The sequence below is a fragment of the Mustela lutreola genome, chromosome 1, assembly GCF_030435805.1.
Source record: "Mustela lutreola isolate mMusLut2 chromosome 1, mMusLut2.pri, whole genome shotgun sequence".
NCBI lineage: Eukaryota > Metazoa > Chordata > Mammalia > Carnivora > Mustelidae > Mustela > Mustela lutreola.
In genome coordinates this window covers 241011979-241033105 of record NC_081290.1, presented here as the reverse complement: position 1 = coordinate 241033105, position 21127 = coordinate 241011979, and the positions used below count along the sequence as shown (strand labels likewise).

The following is a 21127-nucleotide window of genomic DNA, read 5'->3' as shown; positions in this document are numbered from 1 at the left end:
ACACATACATACATACAAATAAAGCCAGAGTTTGTGTTTTCAAGGAGTGCTGAATCCAGGTGCTCTAGTTGGGTCATTATCAATCGGCTCATCCCATCTCTCAAATTTCCACCCATGCGTTAGCTTTCTTTTTGGCAAATGGCTACCAGCAACTCCAGGCTTATATCCCATCAGTGGAAAGAGAGTCCTTCTTCTGTGTACTCAACACAATTCCCAGACTTGCCTCTCCTTGGCCTTCTGTGGTGATCCCTGAGTCAATCACTGTAGACAGGGGGATTGAACTCACCTATTGGCCAAGGCTCGGGTGAGTTTGGAGGATAGGGTTTAGCTCCTTCTTAACTAACATAATTGAGACTCAGCGGGGTTTCACCCAACGCAAACTGAGGCTTCACCCAATGCAAATGACTGAAAGAAGCGGGAAGGGGAGCTAGAGAGGCACAGTGAAAGATGTTCACCATCAGGGGGGAGGGGAAGGGCCTTTGGAGAAGTATGTGGGATGGGTAAAGATGCTGGACCCAGTCTGGCATTGGCACATGACTAGGGACCATGAGGAATCCTGATGATGTGAGGTCAGCAGAGAAGTGTAAGGTCAGATATGGCTCTTAAGAAGGTCACTCTGTGGGCGCCTGGGTGGCTCAGTGGGTTAAAGCCTCTGCCTGCAGCTCAGGTCATGATCTCAGGGTCCTGGGATCGGGTCCCGCATCGGGCTCTCTGCTCAGCGGTGAGCCTGCTTCCCCCTCCCTCTCTCTCTCTCTCTCTACTTGTGGTCTCTGTCTGTCAAATAGATAAATGGGAGTCTTTAAAAAAAGAAAAAAAAAAAAAAAAGAAGGTCACTCTGTGGCAGTGGGAGATGGCAGGAGGGGATAGCGTGAAGGTAGAGGACCTATGAAGCAGCTGTTGTAATTGTGCAGGTAAGATGTAAGGAACAAGAGTGGAGAGGAGACACAAGTTCCAGAGATATTTCTGAGGCAAATCATGATCAGGACTTGATGATCAGTTGATGGGATGGATGTCAAGAGACCGAGGAAGGAGTGTGGAGTGATTCCCATGGTTCTGAGCAGCTGGGGAAAGTGGTGTCATTCACCCAGAGAAGCGCTGCTGGAGAAGAGTCAGTTCTGGAGAAAGGTAGGGGTAGATAGTGTGAGTAGAGGAAAGAAGGGAGGGAAGGTGGCCGTGATCTTTGGAGTGCTCTTTATCCACACACCTTAAGCTCTCTAGCTTGTTGAAATAGAGACCAGAAAGAACAACACTCTAGGGAAAGATCGCATGGAGGAGGAGCTCCTGATGGCCTTCCTAATGGCAGAGTTTAGGACAGGACTGGAAACCTAGGTGGCTTCATGACCATTTGTTACAGAGGACCTGCCACAGCCACAGATGACAGACCTGTTGAGGCAGCCCTCAGTGGGCTGAGTTTGCTCTGGGCAGCTTCCCTGGGCTAAGGTGTGAGGGGCCAAGGATTGTGTGGTTCTCGCCCTGAGTTCACCCTCCCGCTGTAGACCCCGCAGGGCACGTTATTGACCTGGTCAATGACCAGCTGCCGGATATCAGCATCTCAGAAGAGGACAAGAAGAAAAACCTGGCACTGCTGGAAGAAGCCAAGTTGGTGAGTGAACGATTCCTGACCCGCCGTGGGAGGAAGTCCAGGAGCGGCCCCGGAGACTCCCTGTCAGGTAGGATATACAGGTGGCTGCCCTGAGCCCCTCCGAGGTGGGGTAGGGGATAGGGAGGGCCAGGATCCAATTGTAGTGGGAGGCCTGCTTCCAAGGGGTGGCCTTTGATTTGCCTGCCCCCAGGCTAGGTGCCAGGAGGACTGATCCTTGTGAAGATCTTGTTAAGAGAGGGCATCTTACCCTATTTCAGAAGCTCTAAAATACTGATCCAACTCTAGCCCAGAAAACACCGCTTTTAATTTTGGGGACCTATTGTGGCTTTCTGTTTCACCAAGAAATGTCAGCCCTTATGATACCCATGAATTTAACATGGATTCCCCATCCCTTAATCCTACATAGAGAGAAATCTCTGTGTGAGGCCCACGTGCACAGGCTCTTGGACCTTCCTGCATGGATGGAGTCCTCCTGTGGTAGTCACATGGCAGTCCAGAATCAGCCCCTAACCTGACAAAGCAGTCCCAGTTCCCAGGGGTCAAAATTGCCCGAAAGGATATCTTTTGTTAGGCTGAAGTCGTAAACCTTCATGAATGCTGGCCAGTTTGTGTCTGTCTCCACAGCTGCTTTCCCGAATCTCAGTCCCGGAGCTTCTCCAAACTCCTCCCAAAGCAACTCGCTTATTGTCTCCACACCACCTGGTGAGGTTCAGTACCAGGTTTCCTGTCCTGGCTTCTCCCTTTGGGTGGCAGCTGAGTCCAACCCCTGGTCCGACCAGGATGCATCCCATCTTGCAGGCTTTCTAGTCAGGACCCCTGTTTGGTCTCCTCCCCAGAGGACTCCCACCTAGGCCTGGTCGGGCTGCCTCTGAGGAGGTAGATGTACTTTCTATTGGGGTTTTGAGCTAGTGTGGGGAAACAGGCCTTGCCCCAGATGAGTCTAGGTAGGTGAGGACAGAGGCAAGGTTGTGGGAAAGGGGCTACAACTGGTGCTTTCTCTGCTAAGAGAGAACTCAGAGAGGGGCTACCCCAGAACTTATTTAAAAAGGTCTCTATTTGAGCCACTCTTTTCTTTTTGGTTTCTTCCCTTTCATTAGACTGTGTACAGGGCCACACCCTTAAACCAGTTCGGAAAGGGGCATGGTGCCAGGGAGAACAGCCTGCCCTTGTCAGAGATGTTGGGCAAACTCGGGCTCTGACCAGGCATCCTGGGTTCAATTCCCAGTGCTGAGACTTCCTGGCTGTATGGCCTTGATTTCCCTCTGCCTCAGTTTCCTCATGTGGTTTCTGTGCTGATTAAATGAGGGCTCCCCATAGAATGTGACATGTGAAATGTACTTAACATGTCAGGCATTACTGACAACCATAGCTGGGGAACCAAGGGAGGGCATTCTGGGGAGGTAGATATGTTTTTGCTAAAGGGACAGCTGATGGTCTGAGGGGCTAGACATCACTCACCAGAGTCTGGACTATTCCAGGTTTGGATGCATGCAGCGACCCACAGTCCCCTTTGCCTGGAGCACCACCACAGGTAACAGGGGTCCTGATTGGGGTTTCTATGCCAACTGGTCTCTCCCCTTATCCCTTAACCCCTGAGAGGCCCTCATGACCCACTGAGATGACAGTGCTGGGAAGGGAAAGCGTCTATACCACTTTGAGGGTATTTAAGAAAAGATATGGTCTCTTTGCATTGCTGTCTGACATGTGTTCACTTTCTCCAGCAGAAGGGGGATGAGGCCGAAGTCTCTTCACCTCACTTTGGCGAGCCTGTGAGTGTGAACTCTATCCTATTTGGGTGATTTGGGTGGGAAACACTGTTCCAAAAGTCTAGGCTAGCCCTGGGAAGTCTTCAAGTGAGTGTGAGTGGAGTGTCATGGCTGGGGAGGCTAGAAGTTTCCTCTGTTCTATGATGACTGGAAGTCTAAAGTATGGGGGGGCTAAGGAGGCAGGATTCACCTTCACTTTAGCCTTATAACCTGGCACCTTCACTAGGGCCACTGGCCATAGACTAGGGGGACTGCTGGGCCCAGGAACAGTCAGACAAGACAGCTGCTTTTGTCACTCTCGTAAAAATTACAGTAAATTTCCAGTTCCTGATTGGGATTCCTCTTGGCAGCAGCCTGGAAAAATCTCATCTTTGCTGATGAGCACTCGGGTCCCACCTCTGCTTAGAGTAAAGTGCTCAAGGTGATGCTGAGGGCAGCATGAAATATAATCTCATCTAGAACTGGGGCTAGGATAGAGTCCTCTGGCAGAGTTTTGCCACTCACACAAGATAGCCATACAAATCCTCCTCACAAAGCAGGTTTCCCTTGAGAAATGAAATAAGAGTGCAGAATCTTAGAACTTCTGAGTGGTAAGATAGTCACCTTTGCAAGAATCACCTGATCCAGAGATCCGTAACCGTCTTTAGATCATGGAATTCTCTGCAATATTGCTGAAAGCCATGGTTTCTCTTCCCAGAAAAATACATACCATATGCACACATAAACACACATATACATTTGCAATAGTTTCAGAGGGCTCACAAATCTGATGAGAAATCTGAGTCCCTAAAGAGTTAAGGGCCTTGCCAGGAAGAGTCAAGACTAGAAACTGGGGCAACTGAGTCAAGGCTGAAATTTGTGACTGCCCCCAACCGGTCTACTATTCCGCTGTCTTCCACAGCCCCTAGCCCTTGGGAAGTCCTTGGAAGATTGTGAATGACAGGTCCCCTTGTCCTATCTGTTTTATAGACCTCAGGCTTGCCTGTGCATCCTCCTTTACTGGTTTATATTTGACTGAGAAGCCCTCCCCTTCCACTCAGTGCACACACATACACACAGCCACCTTAGCAGGGTCTGTGGGGACAGAGGCCCCACAGTGGAAGTGGCCCCACCTCTTTCCTCTCCAGCCTGCCTCCAGAGTCCCAGCTCTACCTTGTCTCTTTCAGAATGTCTCCAAAGGGTTAGCTGACCGGAAGCAGAATGACCAGAGGAAAGTGTCTCAGGGCAGGCTGACTCCTCGTTGTCCCACAGTTGAGAAATCCAAAGAGACTGCAATTGACCAGAAGGAAAACTGCGATCCCCTCCAATGCCCTGAGGCCACACCCAAAGGCCCAGCTTCTGGCATAGGCAGTGGTGGGAAAATGGCTCTGAATAGCCCTCAGCCTGGCCCTGCTGAAAATGAGCTGGGAAAGGCACTTCTGAAGACAGCCAAGGAAGGCAACCCTCTGCCTAGAGGTCCAGCCCAGGGCTCTGGAGGGGTGGCTCCCCTGAGCCCCCAGGGAAAAGGTACAGCTGGAGAGCCGACAGGGTCAAAATTTGGCTCAAAAGCAGAGTTGCGGCCCCCTGCTTCCCGGCCACCCCTACAGCGGGGAGTCTCCTGGGACAGCGGTCCTGAAGAATCTGGCCCCCGGCTGCAGAAAGTGCTTGCCAAGCTGCCTTTGGCAGAGGAAGAGAAGCGTTTTTCAGGCAAAGTTGGCAGCAAGTTGGCCAAGGCACCCGGACTCAAAGACTTCCAGATACAAGTGCAGCCAGTACGGATGCAAAAACTGTCTAAGCTCCGTGAGGTAAGTTCCTGGGGGCCAGCTGGGCAGGGTGTGCCCTGGGCTGGAGACCTCTAGGCTGAACTGCTAGGCAGGGCAGCTGTGGCCTGGACTGGGGCCTTATGGGTCCCAAAACTTCCCCATCCTGATAAATCAGGCCCACTGTGTAGCATCTTCTTCATATATGTTTCAGGTGCTTTTACCTCCCTTCCTAGGGTGAGATCAGTGGGATGTAGTTGCCACACAAAGTCACATTTTAAGGGGAAGGCAGGTGGACAGATGGGCACATGGGCCCTCAGTACTGGGCTGTGTTTTCCCCTCCAGTCAGAGCTGGCAGCTCATAAACAGGAAGCCCTTGATAGAGTGCCTTGTCATGCCAAGGATGGCATAGATTTTCCCTCTGTCAGGCCCCTGAACTTTCCTTCCTCATGCCTTTTAACCAAGGGCTTCAAGTCCATCTTCAGGTATAATGATGGCTATGAGGGGCTGCTCCCCCTGTGGGAATTTCTTCCACTGTCCATGATGGCCCCATCTTTCACTGGCCATCAAACCAGGCACAGTAGTCTCTCATGGGGAGACAACCCTACGCAAGGGGTGATTGGGAATATCCAGCAATGTATGGGACCGAGATAGGATGTGAGGGTGAAAAGAGATGAACAGGACAAGGAATTGTTATCCAGTCCCATTTCCCCAGAGGACCAGCCCAGGCCACAGGCCAAGGCAACTGGGACTCCATGGGGTGGGTCCTGGCACCCTCATGGCTAGAACTGGACAAGGTTCCCCTGGCTCCCCTACAGAAGGCATGTGAGCTGGGGAAGGAAAAGAGGCATCTGATAGCAGTCAAGCACAAGTGAGGAGGTTTCTGTGCTAGCAGGGACACATTGCAATGTGTCCTATTCAGAAACCTTTATTCCTATTCAGAAACTTTCCATGATGCTCTGAATTGGAGGCTCCAGGGAGCTGCTAAGGGAACAGGTAAAAGGCCATGGCCAATTGCTTCCATTTGGGCCAGGAGCACCCTCTGCTGGCCCCTCCCTTTTTCTTCTTTATCCGGGGGACAAACCACTCAAGTGGCCCCTGCTACACGGGAGACTGAAAATCCCCTCTTACGCACAAGTCACAGGCGTGAGGAGATCTCTCAAATGTTGGAAGTGCTGGTCTGGTGCTGACTAACCTGTGGTCAGCATCCCCATCTCTCCTGGGCTTCGACTGCCAAGGCCCCAAGCAGCATAGTGGGGCAGCAATTCTCAGGCCTCATTTGTCTGGAGAGTTTAACAACTCTAGGGGTGCCATAACCAGCCCCTGACGAAACTGGGGTAGGAGAGGTCACAACTCCTAGAAATGGGCATTCACTGCCTTGAACAACAGGGCAGGAAGCTCTAGCTAGCTTGAAGCACAGTCATGGGCTCAACAAAATTTCCAGCAGAAGCTCCATACACATCTAGGCGACCATCCTGTCCCCAGAGCCCTGGGCTCTGCTTCTGTTTGTCATATAACTCTCAGCCACAGTGTGGCTGGAGCTCATTTGCCCTGAGGCCCCCAGGCTTACTTAAAAGGCAGACCATGCCAAGGACAATTCTTAACCCAAGAAATGTGGTGCTAATGGTGGGGTTTGGGGCACTTTTATGGGCTGGGAGAGGAGCTGTCTTCCAGGTGCCCTTCATATGTCACCATGTCATGGCTGTCCACCCCCCTTTGAGGCTGCCCTTAGTACCTCCCACATAAGGCTGGGTGGTCACAGAGGCATAAACAGAACCAAGAGAAGAGCTCCACCTGATGTTATTGTCTGAAATGTTGTTTTCTTCTTCCCCTAAAAAGGAGCACATCCTGATAAGAAATCAGAACTTAGTGGGGCTCAAGCTTCCAGAACTTAGTGAAGCAGCTGAGCAGGAAAAAGGTAGGTGGGGTCCGGGCAGATGCTCTCCTCAGGCCAGGGCTGGATTCATTTCTACCAGATAAAAGAAGGTGAATGTGTGAACTGGAGACTTCTGTCAGGGCTTTGGTCTCAGTGGCGAGTATGGGCCAAACACAGAGGAGGCCCTCAGTAAATATTTGCAGATAAATGAATGAATCAGATCATGTTTCCTGCCCAGAGAACCTCTAAACTTGTCTCCTCCCAACCAGCACCCACTTCCGGACCCTGCCAGCCCTCCCTGAGCCTTGTTAGCACCTAGAAGGCCTGGAAGGGTGACCTAGGCCTCAACTTTTGACACTTCCTTTTCCTCTCACACCCAGGAAGTCACTCAAATAGAACAGTTCCTCTTTTCAAGACATCAGAGTCATCTCTTGCTTTCTAATCTGCTGTCACCACAAAGTCCAGACACCAGCCCTTTCCTCCCTGGCCCTGCAAGTCCCCACCCATCCACCCTGCCAGACTCATCTGGAAAATAAGACTTTGGATCTCCTGCCTCCCTCCTGCCCCCCATCTCCTGGCTCACCTCTTCTCTGGTCAGTCATAGCACAGAAGCCTTCTGCTTAAAGATTGTTGTATGGGCAGGACCAGGGTGCCACCAACTTTGTTGGAAGCCCTGGTCTGAAATATAGTTAACTAACAGCTACCTATTCAACATTAACAAGATTCCCAGAAGAAAAATTTCTAACAACTTTTTAAAGTACTAATTAAAGAAAATTAACCATCTTTAGAGGAAAACTTCGGGGAAAAATATGATATATTTTTCTACTTTTAATTTTTATTGTGCTTATTAAAGCAGCTTCAAAACACTAGGAAAAGATTCATCTTAAAATTTGCCCCACAATCCCCTAAATTCTGAAAAAAAATGCAATTTTTATTCTTTCCAGTATTTACCTGCATTTATAATTTTTTTCACAATTGATTTGTATAGCTATATCTTCTTATTTCTACTTTTTAAACTTATTTCATAACTGATTCCATATATTTTGACCTGTCCTGTTGTTTATCATTGAATAGATGTACCTTTTCACTGATGCATTGACTGCTGGGTATTCCAAATGTTTACAGTTCTCTTAGCTATGATTAACCACCCTGCTCTAAATAACTCTGTACTCATAGTTTTTTTCTTTCTTCCTTCAAGTTATTCCCTTGAACAAATTCTCAGGCTTGAGATTCACTGGGTCAAAGTATAGAAACACTTGCATTTGCCAAATTGCCTCCAGTGTAGACTGCTACCGGCAAAGACAGAGGCATCTTCCTCCTAAGAACTACCAGCACTGGACTTTGCTTTGCTTTCACTCCTTACGGGCCAGAATATATTAAGAATCAGATAATCAATAAATGCCACTTTGTTATTACTTCAACTAATTTGCTAGCAAGCAAGTTCAAATTTAAATATTTTAAATGTTTATTTACTCTGTTTTTTCTTAGTGGGCAGATTAGCTTTGCATTGCTCTACCCAAGTGTCCATATGGGTATTAGGGTTTTTTGTTGGTTTATTTTTTGTTGGTAATATATGTAAACTCTACAGACATTAACCTTTTACAATATTCTTCTTTTGAAATTTATTTCTAGTTTCATACCATAATGCTTGGAAAAGATGCTTGATGTAATTTCAGTCTTCTTAAATTTATTGAGACTTGTTTTGTTCCTAACATATTATCTATTCTAGAGAATGTTTCATGTGCACTTGAGAAAAATATGTATTCTTTCGCTTTTGGGTGGAATGTTCTGTATATGTTTATATGTTTCTAATAGTCCATCTGGTCTGATACGTCATGTAAGGCCAATGCTTCCTCATTGATTTTCTGTCTGGATAATCTCTCCATTGATGAAAGTGGGGTTATTAAAGTCCCTTACAATTATTGCATTGCTGAAAATTTCTCCCTTTCACTCTGTTAATATTTGTTTTATATTTAGATACTCCTATATTGGGTGCATAAATATTTGCAAATGTTATATCCTCTGGTTGAGTTTGTATTTTTCTTAGTACTTTTTCATCCCATCATTTTTTGCTTTTTAACAAGTTTTACTTTGGAGATATTGTGAAGTTTTTTTTTTAAGATGTTATTTATTTATTTGACAGACAAAGATCACAAGTAGGCAGAGAGGCAGGCAGAGAGAGGAGGGGAAGCAGTCTGCCTGCTGAGCAGAGAGCCCAATGCAGGGCTCCATCTCAGGACCCTGGATCATGACCTGAGCTGAAGGCAGAGGCTTTAATCCACTGAGCCACCCAGGCGCCCCAAGAAATTGTAAAGTTTTTATGATAATCTTTGCCTATCTTTTCTTTTGAGAAGTCTTCCATTATTTAAATTGCTATAAAAACATTACTTCTCCCTAATTGGGATAGCAAATCTATTTTCTAATAGTTTGATCTATTTATATTTATTTTGCTAATACCTGTGGAATTTATTTTAAGATATAGGTATTTGGAAATTTAAGATCCTTAATAATTTTTTATTAGTATGTATATTCTTATTATTTTGTGGCTTAGACAATCATATACTACATTCTTTTTTATATATACCAAACACTAGTTCTGAGCACCTTATTTTCTTTTATTCTAATCAATACTGACCCATTTTAATTACTGCTGCCTTAAAATATATTGTATTATGTAAGACTACTTCTCTTTTACTATTCATCTTTTTCAGAATATTCTTTATGTTCTAGATATAAAGATTCAGTGCAAAATAATGGAAAGAACAACTGCACAAAAAGTCAGGAGATCTGAGTTCCTGTCTCAGCCCAGGAACCAACTGACTGAGTCTTTTTTTTTTTTTTTTTTTTTAAGATTTCATTTATTTGACAGAGATCACAAGTAGGCAGAGAGGCAGGCAGAGAGAGAGAAGGAAGCAGGCTCCCCACTGAGCAGAAAGCCCAATGCAGGGCTCGATCCCAGGACTCTGGAATCATGACCTGAGCTGAAGGCAGAGGCTTTAACCCACTGAGCCACCCAGGCACCCCTGATTGAGTCTTTAAATGCATTCTTCAACCTCTGTTCCCTCTTATACGAGCTGACCTCAGAAGGCTCATAGCTCTAAAAAGTAAGATTCAAGGGTTACAGGTCCTTTTTGGTTTTGCCTCTTAACTACCCATTTCTTTTTTTTTTTTTTTTTAAAGATTTTATTTATTTATTTGTCAGAGAGAGAGAGCGAGATCGAGCACAAGCAGACAGAGTGGAAGGCAGAGTCCGAGGGAGAAGCAGGCTCCCTGCGGAGCAAGGAGCCCGATGTGGGACTCGATCCCAGGACGCTGGGATCATGACCTGAGCCGAAGGCAGCTGCTTAACCAACTGAGCCACCCAGGCGTCCCTTAACTACCCATTTCTTTAAGTGAGATTTATACCATTCTATACAACATTTTAATTGTGATTGCTCTAAAGCTACACACTGGATTCAGAAGAACTGTCCTAGTGTTGTTTGTTTTATAGTTTATAGACTTTTTAAAATTACTTACTTTGAAAAAATTTAGTTCTCATTCCACATGGTGTGTCCCTCTATAAATCTGGGTTTTCCTTTCTTTTTCCTCTAAAAGATTTGAAGCTCTTTGTACAGGTCTCCTTATCTCTCATTAGGGCACATTCTGTACATTCTTACCTATTCACGAAGAAGACTCTTTTTTTCATTAGATTTTCCTAGTTGACAATCAGTGGCATAGATGAATACTGCGTGGTATTATATGTGTTTCTTTTATATGAAGAAATGATACATGGATTACTACAGTGACTAACTAGCACAATTACTATAACTAGAGTGATTACTGCATGCCAGGTACTGGATTAAGCATCTGATAATATTTCACTTAATGCTATCGCAAACCTAGGAGGCAGGCCTTACTCTTCCCTTTTACAGATGAGGAAATTGAAGCCTGGGGAGATTAAGTTCACATGGTTATTAATTGCTGAAGTCAGGATCAGAATCCAGAGGTGACCAAATCCAAAGGCTCTTGACCACTTTGCACAATACTTTTTTCACATTCACAATTTGTTATTTTTATTTTATTGAATTCACTGTCTTGGTTGTATATTTGTGCATATGTGTGTGTGTACTTGTGTATCTGTCCAAGTTTCCTACTTTGGCAACATTCTCTAATACAATAATGGTGATAAGGAGAATACTTGCCTTGTTTCTGTTTTTAATTGAATTGTTTTTGTGCTTTTCTTTGAAGGATCATGTTGTGTCTGATTCTTAAATAGATGTACTATTTTAATTTATTATATTATTTAAGTACTAAATATTTTATATTCCTAAATAGAAAAAGATATGTAATAAATTTGTAGAATATAAAAATACATTATTTCATCATATAGTATACCATTTTACGTATTTTATGTTATTTTATATATATTATGTTTATATATTTTTATATATAGTGTATTATTTTACATTTTTATTATTTTAAGGAAATAATCTGGTCTTTAAAGCTTCAATATTTATGTTGAATTTTATCAATTTGCTTTGGGCATCTATTGAAGAATTACATAAATTCAGTCATTTAATATAGTAATAATTTTCCAAATTTAGAAATATACCCTTGTGGTCCTGGAATAAAATTCATTTGGTCATGTTGTAATTTCTTTTATGTGTACTACCAAATTTTCTCCATAAGTATTTCTTTTAAGGTATTCTATAACGTTCTAGCATTACTTAAGACAAAATTCTACGTTGCTTTAACATAGAGGCCCAGAAGTATGCTAACCTGCAGGGTAGAGAAGAATGTGTCAGCCTCGAGTAATGATTCTAAGGCAAGCTGTCAGGTTAGCAGGTGGCTCTGCTTCACATAATCATTCAGGGACCTTAGTTTCTTCTCTGCATTTCTATACATTCTCCTAGATGTATCTTTATAGAAATATATAACTTTTGCCATGGGATATTATCTTAGAAGTGGAACTGCTTGATCAAAAGACATTTATATTTAAATACATATACATACTGCCAAATTAACTTATAAAATGTATACCAATTTTGGGGCTCCTGGGTGGCTCAGTCATTAAGCATCTTCCTTCAGCTCAGGTCATGATTCCAGGGATTGAGCCACCCATCGGGCTCCCTGCTCAGCAGGAAGCCTGCTTCTCCCTCTCCCACTCTCCTGGCTTGTGTTTCTCTTTCACTGTCTGTTTCTCTGTCAATTAAATAAATAAAATTTTTAAAAAATATATGCCAATTTAGATATCCACTACATGCCCTCCCTCCCATTTTTCTGTCATTTCTAGGATCTGGGTGGTTAAGAGTTTAAGCTTCAACACTGATTAGCTGCATAGCCTTGGGCAAGTTTCTTAGTCTCTAGATGGCTCAGTTTGCTCATCTATATTATAGGTATAATAATAGTACTATAGTACCTATTTCGTTGGGCTGATATTTTTTTATGTGATACTGGTCTTTATTCCAGCAGAAAACTGGCATACATTTTTAATTCCTCTAATCAAGGTTGTGGAACTGTGTCACATGTGGGATGTTGTCCTGTATACTCTACAGTATATGTAGGATGGTGCTGGAGATGTGGTGAGCAGCCACATGTGTTTGATTGATATCTGCAGATTTGGGACTTCCTTTTCCTACATTCTGAATCAAAGAGCTTCTTCCCCTCTCATATCTAGCATGAAAGACTCTGGGAGTCTCCGTGAAAGCTAAAGAGGCCAGCTCTTTTTGGGAGCTCTAAATACAACAATGTATATGAGCTCATAGGAAAAACTCGAGTCTCTTATGATAATTGTTGGCTGTCCCTTTGGGAAATGGGAAAGATCCTTATCAGAACATTCTGGAATCTTAAGAACTTTGGCTTTCTTTCAGTTTCTGAGGATTGGGAGGCTCTTTCCTGCTGCATCTGGTCTTTCCAACAATCCAACAAGTTTTCTTCACAGACCATTTGTAGGATGTTTGGGTCCTAATCATTTGCAGGTCATTTCATGCCAAAGATGTGAGGCTGATTGTGGGCTAGTTCCCAGACTGCATGCTGGGAATGCAGAGGTGAAAAAGACTCAGGCTCTGCCTTCAAGAAGAGGGCCTTGTCTTGGCTGTCATTATTACTGGTTCCTTCAGTTACCTCAACAACGTCCATCCCATCTCTCAGCACTCCTAACCTCCTCATCCAACTCAATTCACTGCCTATACTCAGCCAGAGGAAATCTCTGAAATACGCATCTGGTTCAGCATCTTCAGGGCCCTTTATTCAGCTCTTAAGATGAGCACTAAAATCCTTAGTAGGATGTACAAGGCCCTGTGTAATTAACCCCCCTTCCCTTTCCCACATTTTCAATGGCCACTCTCCTCACTCTCAATATCTTGGCCTTCCTTCAGCAACCCACTCCTCCTCCTTGGCTTGGCACGGGCACAGAACCTGGAATGTTCTTCCTCTCATCCTCTTTGCCTAATGGACTCTCATTCAGTCTTTTCTGCGCAAATGTCACTTTTCTAGGGAACACTTTTCCAGTACCTCCAGATCCTTCTGTCTTATAAAATCTATCACAATATGAAATGAAATGTTTGATCTAAATGTAATGTAATTAATCTCTGTCCCATGAGGTAACAAGCTCCCAGAGGACAGTAACTTGTCTATTTTGCTCAGCATTATATCCCTAGTTCCTAGCCCATTGTCTGAATCATAGTAAGCACTCAATAAATACTGGATAAATGAATGAGTTCACCTTCACCTTCTAGGAGAGGAAACACAAGGATGAAAACATCACTATAATATATTGTATCAAGACTTTACAATACAGGGCGCCTGGGTGGCTCAGTGGTTTAAGCCGCTGCCTTTGGCTCGGGTCACGATCTCAGGGTCCTGGGATCGAGTCCCATATCGGGCTCTCTGCTCAGCAGGGAGCCTGCTTCCCTCTCTCTCTCTCTGCCTGCCTCTCTCTCCATCTACTTGTGATCTCTGTCAAATAAATAAATTAATTAAAAAAAAAAAAGACTTTACAATACAAAGTACCTAGGAACACAGGGAAAGAAGCAGCCAGCTCAGTAGGGGTGAGTGAGGGCAGGATTCCAGGAGCAGCTGCTTTGAGCTGAGGAAAAGAAAGGCACTGGAGACAGAAGCAACAGCAGGAGCAAAGACACACATGCATCTTCCAGTTCTCGGCATCCTTCAGGAACAGAAGTAATCCTATGTAAACCAAGTGTGGGTCATGTGTTCTAGAGAGATGAATATGAAGGGTGGAGTATGAGTAGGGAGTAGGGGAAGTGAAGGCTTTGAGGGACAGTTAATGAGTTTGAACTTCATTCAGGACCCCTTGGAAAGCCAGAGAAACCTGCAGATAAGGAAGCATCAGGATCAGAGCTGAATTTGAGAATAATTCTTCTTGACAAATTATGAAAGCTGGCCTGAAATGGGATAGGCTGGAGGCAGGGAGACTGGTAAAAAGGGTATGGAAACAGCATGGTGAGAGGTGATAAGACTGTAGATTGAGATGGACAAGAGGGGCATGTGAATGACAGGTTTGAGAGCTCTCTGGAGGTCAGCTTGCCAGGACTTGATGAGGAGACAGGGTAGAGGGGAAGACCAGAAAGACCACCAAATGTGTGTCTGGATGGCCAAGGTGGGTGATGGCATCATAAATGAGGATGGGGAGAACAGGAGGAAGAGCTCACTGGAGGAGAAAGACATCAGGTTTGGATTTGGATATGCTGAATGCTCATGGAGAGCAGCTTGGATGCCACAGTCTGACAGACCTAGTTTTGCATCCCAGTTCTACTACCAATTGGCTGCAACACTGGGAAATCTACTTAACTTAGCTGAGCCTAAGTTTCCTAGAATGCAGAAAATTAGCTTAGCAATATTTATCTTGCAAGGCTATTGTAACAGAAACTACAGCTAACACAAGTTGATGTTTGATAATAGTGGCTGCTGATATTGTTTTCATCATCTTGATCCAAGTGACAACATCTAGGAAGTAGTTGGATATCTGGACATGGAGGTTGAGAGAGATATGGGGAGTCCCTCTAGCTACCCCAGTCTGAGCTCAGAGCCCTCAGATTTCAGGCAGGGAAAAGTCCTCCTTGAGAAGATCAATCTGAGGAGAGTTTATCCCCAACCAATAGCTTTGGCCTTTTGGGGGTCATCCTGAGTCTCAGAGCATCTTTAATCAGAAGCCCCAGAAGTTATTTTCTAAGTCTTGGAGATTTCCAGAAACAAATGCTTTCATTGGAATGAGCTAATACAAGCAGATATGTTTAAAATAATTCTGTTAAAATGCCTCTTGCATATTATAAAAATATTTAAATAAGAGTGAAAAATGCAAGAAAGTAAATATAGCTTCTAACAAATGCCCTCTTCCCACAAATACAGGGGGAGGAAGGGAAGAAGGAAGAAGATTATGTTAGATTGCTAGATGTACTTATTTTAGATAAAAAGTATGAAAATTTCATTGAACTTGAATTAAAGCAGAGTGAAACTGTAGGAATTGCTGAATTTTGGCATTTTCTTCCTCTAGAAAACAGAGATTAGTTTTTTAAAGTTTAAAATATACATTATGAAATGCATTAAGAGTTTGGAGTCATTGAGGTACTTTTTTTACATTCCATGTTTTAAATTTGGATTATTGACTTCCTACTGAAAAAGCTGAAAGTGACCGCATTTCTTCCCACCTTCATATTTCTTCCTATCCTTCCATCTCCACAAATACAAATGATAAATTATACTTTTTGTACTGTCAAGGCTTTACCATCTACGTTCCTTTCTGTAAATATAATTTCCATAGTTAGCCCTAAACTTACATGTAAAAGGATTTTACGCTGATCATCATTCCCTTTACGATGGCTCACCATTACCTAGTTTGTGATTTTGATTTATGTTTTGTTTAGCTAGATTTTATTATCCAATAGTTTTTCTAGAAGGGCTCAAAGGTGCTGTTTCCTGAATTTTAGTACGTTTAAAAATGTTATCTTTATTCTTGAAGGACAGCTTGCAAAGTTTTAAATTTTGGGTCATTCTTTTCCTCAGAACTTGGTAGATGCTACAGTGTATTTAATGTTGTAGAGAAGTCTGAGACCAGCTGATTTCCAGCTCCCCTCAACCTCCACCTCTCCCTGTAGATGGCTTACTCTTTCCACAAGGGCAGTTGGAGAAGCACTTCTTTATACATACGCGCGCGCGCGTGTGTGTGTATGTATAAATGTATATATGAATTGTTCCTTTTGTTCACTAGTTCAAAGACACCACAATCTGTAAATTTCTCACCAGTGTCTCAACTACAGGTCCATTATTTAATCTCTAAATAACTTCAGTCTGTCTTTCTCAGTTGTCATGTAGTTGCCATGCCATTGTTCTCATTTTATTTCTTTTTGATATGGACATTTTCACCTGGATTTTCTCTTTACCTAAACAATTTGTGAAGGTCAATTTTCATTGACTCCTTCCAACCTTATCTGAGATCCCTGTTCTCCCTTCAGTGCTTAGCTGAAGACTGGATATTTTATGTTTGCTTTATTCCTGCTTTGGTGGTAGGGAAAGGGGAAGTTCAGATGGAACTGTGTGTAGTGGTGTTTGTAGGATTGGTTTCTGCTCTTTTTTCTATAACTTTGTTCATAGTCCAACATATGAATTTATTACACTATAGTATGGGCATATCTTATGCTTTTAGGCGAGTAGTAGTGGATTATAGATTATTCCCCAATTTAGGGTAGAATTATAGAGACAATCAGCCCAGGTGTTTATTTTCCAGACTTGGCTCAACTATTCCCAGCAGCCATTCTCACTCCTCTGTCAGATAGAGGAAAGGAAAAATAGACAAAAACCAGGTGGTGGGTATTATAGAGGGCACGGATTGCGTGGAGCATTGGGTGTGGTGCAAAAAATAATGAATACTGTTATGCTGAAAATAAATAAATTTTTTTAAAAAGATCTAATTTGGATTTTTGAAAGGGAAAAAAAGATCTAAGGATTTTGGCCACTATGCTATTTTTCAAAAGTGGTGGTCAGGGGTAGGGAGCAGCTTCAACTGGGGCTTTCCATGTGTCTCCTGCCCACACTTTATTGGATGGGCTTGTTTTATTTTTTTTTAATTTTGTCTTACATTCTGGTAAATCCCTCCATATTGTTTGAGATAATCAGCTCTGGTAAAATGCTGTGCAATCATTCTGCTTTTCCTCTCCCCTCTTACTCAGTAAGAAAAGCAAATAGTAGCACAGGAAGTTTTTTCTCTTGTTGGGAGTATTGTTGTAGTAGCATGGAGATCCTTCCTTTCTGAAGAAACTTTCTGAATCTCCTGTGGAGGCTGCCTGCTCACCCCCTCAGTCTACTTCCCTTCTCATTCTGTGGTATTATACTCTTGCCAGAATTCTTCCTCTTAACATCTTCCCCTCAGTAATGATTCTTTGAGGGAAGAAAAAAGAGCTATGAAGGGTGGGAGCTCTACATTTATTCCTAGCAAGTTCTGTCTTTCTCTAGCCATTATTTTTTTTCTGCATATAACTTTTTATTAAAAATTAACATATTATATAATGTATTATTGGCTTTGGGGATACAGATCTGTGAATCATCTGTCTTACCCAATTCACAGCTCTCACCATAGCACATACCCTCCCCAATGTCCATAACCCAGCCATCCCATCCCTCCCCCCTACCCCCCAGCAACCCTCAGTTTGTTTCTTGAGATTAAGAGTCTCTTATGGTTTGTCTCCCTCCCTGGTCCCATCTTGTTTCATTTTTTTCCCCTCCCTACCCACCACGACACCCCACCCCACCTCTTAAATTCCTCATATCAGAGAGATCATATAATAATTGTTTTTCTCTGATTGACTTATTTTGCTTAGCGTAATACCCTCTAGTTCCATCCACATCATTGTCTAGCCATTATTTTTTTTAAAGATTTTATTTATTTATTTGACAGACAGAGATCACAAGTATGCAGAGAAGCAGGCAGAGAGAGAGGAAGGGAAGCAGGCCCCCTGCTGAGCAGAGAGCCCGATGTGGGACTCGATCCCAGGACCCTGAGATCATGACCTGAGGCGAAGGCAGCGGCTTAACCCACTGAGCCACCCAGGCGCCCTCTAGCCATTATTTTTAAAGATGATTGCTTTTTCTTATATTTGAGAGTTGCTGGTATATTTATGGTTTAAAAATTTTTGTAATTGTTGACTTAATGAGGAGGATAACTGGTTCTAGGATCTACAAGTTCTAGGATCACCCTTCAGATAGCCATCTTATCAGGGCTAGAAGGCCTCACTAGTTATTTTTTTGGTGGGGCAGGGGAGGCTCAACCTAGGCAACTTCTCTTGGCAAAAGCCCCTGTTATGGCTTTCATTTGATTATTAGTTCTTCTTTGGTTCAATTAATCATATGGATTTCTCAGGAGTCCACTGCTTAATTATCTCTCTGCTGGGTGCAGTGTGGATACATAAAGGTATAACAAGACCAGAGGGAACACAAGGTTTATCATCTATCACACTGAAAAGTCAGAGAGCAGTAAGTGCCAGGACAGAACCCAAGAGATGACTGGTAGCTAAGAGAACATCTAGTTCAATCTTATATTCAAAGAAGGATCACTGACTACCCCCATTTCTGACAGATCGCTCTCCAGACTTTGCTGGGATACCTTAAGTACCAGCAAACTCCTGAACACTGTTCTGTTATTGGAAAGCTCAAAATATTTAAATAATCTTTATCTTGAACCAAACTATGTAAGTCTTCTTCTTTCTGCATGTTCTCCTTTGGAGAAACTTCTAATTCACATGACTCCCAATCTTAGCTGCACTTAGATGGCTACCACAAGTATACCTCTAGTCCCAATCTCTGGCCTGGTGTACAATTCTGGAAAAAGAGCTGACTGGAAACCTACCCATGAGAGATGGTAGAACATGGATGACTAGAAGTCCTGCATGTGAATGGAAACTAACCATTGTATGGGATGAAGATACCTGATTTCACCCAAGTAAAAGAGATTTGAGGCTTTTAATCCTAAAGGTACCATAAGCCCATAGGAAGGTACAGTGAGTCTATGCTGCATGAATAACAAATGTCAATGCCAGGGACATTTGCCCATGTCTTCCTGAGTTAAGCACTTGTTAGAACGTATCTGGGACAGCAACAGTCAGAACGTGTGCAGGAAGGGAATGATATCTAGAGGGCATAGGCCATAGTGGGTGATAATGAACAGATGAAAAAACAAGGGTAAAGCCTGGAGAAGGGAAGCTTTAGAGAGCTACAAGAGCTGTCTTCAAACCGGAGAAAGATTTATGGGAAGGAGAATACTTGGTTGGTTCTTTCTGCTCTCAGAGCACACACCCAGGATAGTTTCATGAGATTAAAAAAAAAAAAAGGCTGTTCATTGGTTCTTTTGGCTAAGAGGCATCTATTTCTGGGATCTGTAAAAGATCTAATGACCCTAACTTTACCCTGGAAAAACACTGTTTCTATTTCTATCTATGGGGATATGGAACAAGATTTCTAGGTAGGACATCAGTGATTGAATCACTGAGTTCATTTGAGAAAGAATAATTGGGCAACAGGCCTCCTGAGAAGCCTGCCAAAAAGAGGGGACTTTTCCAAATATTACAGCTAAAGAGCAACCAGCTTTCAGTTGCCAGAAACCAACCCTGAACCCCAGACACGGGAGCCTGCTTGGTACTGTGGGGAGCAATGGGAAAAACTAGAATTTAAAGCAGATGAAATTGATTTGAAATCTGACAATGAGTTACTAGTTTTGTGACTTTAAGTTATTTACCTTGCAGAGTCTTGACTAACCTACCTGTAAAATAGGATGATTAAGTTCTAGCTCACTGGATCATTGTGAAGATAAAATAAAAATTATAAAGCCCCTAGCATATAATTAGGTTCTTATAAACTGAAGCAAGTTACCAACAGTGCTACTGTGGTTTCAGACATTTTATAAGTTAAGCACTTTGTTTTTTTTCAGGGCTCCCTTCTGAACTCTCCTCAGCTATTGAGGAAGAAGAACCAAAGACTGGCTTGGATGTCATGCCTAATATTTCTGACATGCTGCTGCGCAAACTGCGGGTCCACAGGTCTCTCCCTGGAAGGTAAAATGAAGGCATGGGTTGCATAAGACACTGTATTGGGTAGGCCCTGTGTTAGATTCTAGATGGGACATAGGACAGCATGGGCCTTGATTTTTGGCCCCAGAATGTTCAAAGTCTAATGGTCCAGACAGGGCTAATGCAGCAAAAAATAAAAAGAATAATAAAGAGCCACATAAGGTGCTTCTAACTCAAACAGCAGATGGGTTTCACAGGTGGGCATGAGGTATCACCAGAGGCTCATGGCAGCAGAGGGTGGTAGACTTTGGCCCAGGAAAAATGGTTTCAGTCTGAGATCTATCATTTACCCATAACTGAGAGATTCTAGGTCTGATTTATGCATAAACAGAGATGTAGAACATTTGGAACCACACGAAGAAGGATTGCTTGGGAAATCTACCAGGCTCTTCCACACACGGAGAAAGTGACTTCACTTGCCAAATATCATCCTCCTCACCTACACAACAAAGGTCATAAGTGAGCTGTCATTGGTAGGATGCTGCACTAGCTAAAAGAGACAGTGTGTAAGCAGGCATGTCAGCACATGGTACACCCTTGATAACTGGATTGAAAAATGAATGGAGGAGATAAGAGAGGATATCACTAAGGAATAAGAATTGAGGAGTCAAGATGGCGGAGAAGAAGCAAGCTGAGACTGCTTCAGCTAGCCGGAGATCAGCTAGATAGCTTATCTAAAGATTGCAAACACCTGAAAATCCATCGGCAGATCGAAGAGAAGAACAGCAATTCTGGAAACAGAAAAACAACCACTTTCTGAAAGGTAGGACCGGCGGAGAAGTGAATCCAAAGCGACGGGAAGATAGACCCCGGGGGGAGGGGCCGGTTCCCGGCAAGCAGCGGAGCAACCGTGCACAAAATCAGGACTTTTAAAAGTCTGTTCCGCTGAGGGACATTGCTCCAGAGACTAAACCGGGGCGAAGCCCACGCGGGGTCAGCGTGGCCTCAGGTCCCGCAGGGTCATAGAAGGATCGGGGGTGTCTGAGTGTCGCAGAGCTTGCGGGTATTGGAACGGGAAAGCCGGCTACAGAGACAGAGCCGACAGTAAGCTCGCAGCTCCGTGTTACCTTGAACCGGTCGCAGGCTCGGTG

General features: G+C 43.6%; 1 protein-coding gene across 13 annotated transcripts in view; it reads left to right on the top strand.

Annotated features, from left to right (window-relative positions):
- IRAG1 (inositol 1,4,5-triphosphate receptor associated 1) overlaps positions 1-21127 on the top strand; it is a 142355-nt gene that overhangs the window by 73214 nt on the left and 48014 nt on the right. For 8 of the 13 annotated variants that reach the window (XM_059136119.1, XM_059136091.1, XM_059136129.1 and 5 more), the window contains 7 exons: positions 1497-1670; positions 2228-2305; positions 3082-3134; positions 3325-3372; positions 4536-5153; positions 6948-7026; positions 19898-20021. In XM_059136119.1, the coding sequence (XP_058992102.1) occupies positions 1497-1670; positions 2228-2305; positions 3082-3134; positions 3325-3372; positions 4536-5153; positions 6948-7026; positions 19898-20021 (1174 nt within the window). The other 5 variants (XM_059136056.1, XM_059136082.1, XM_059136107.1 and 2 more) reach the window with 4 other exon arrangements.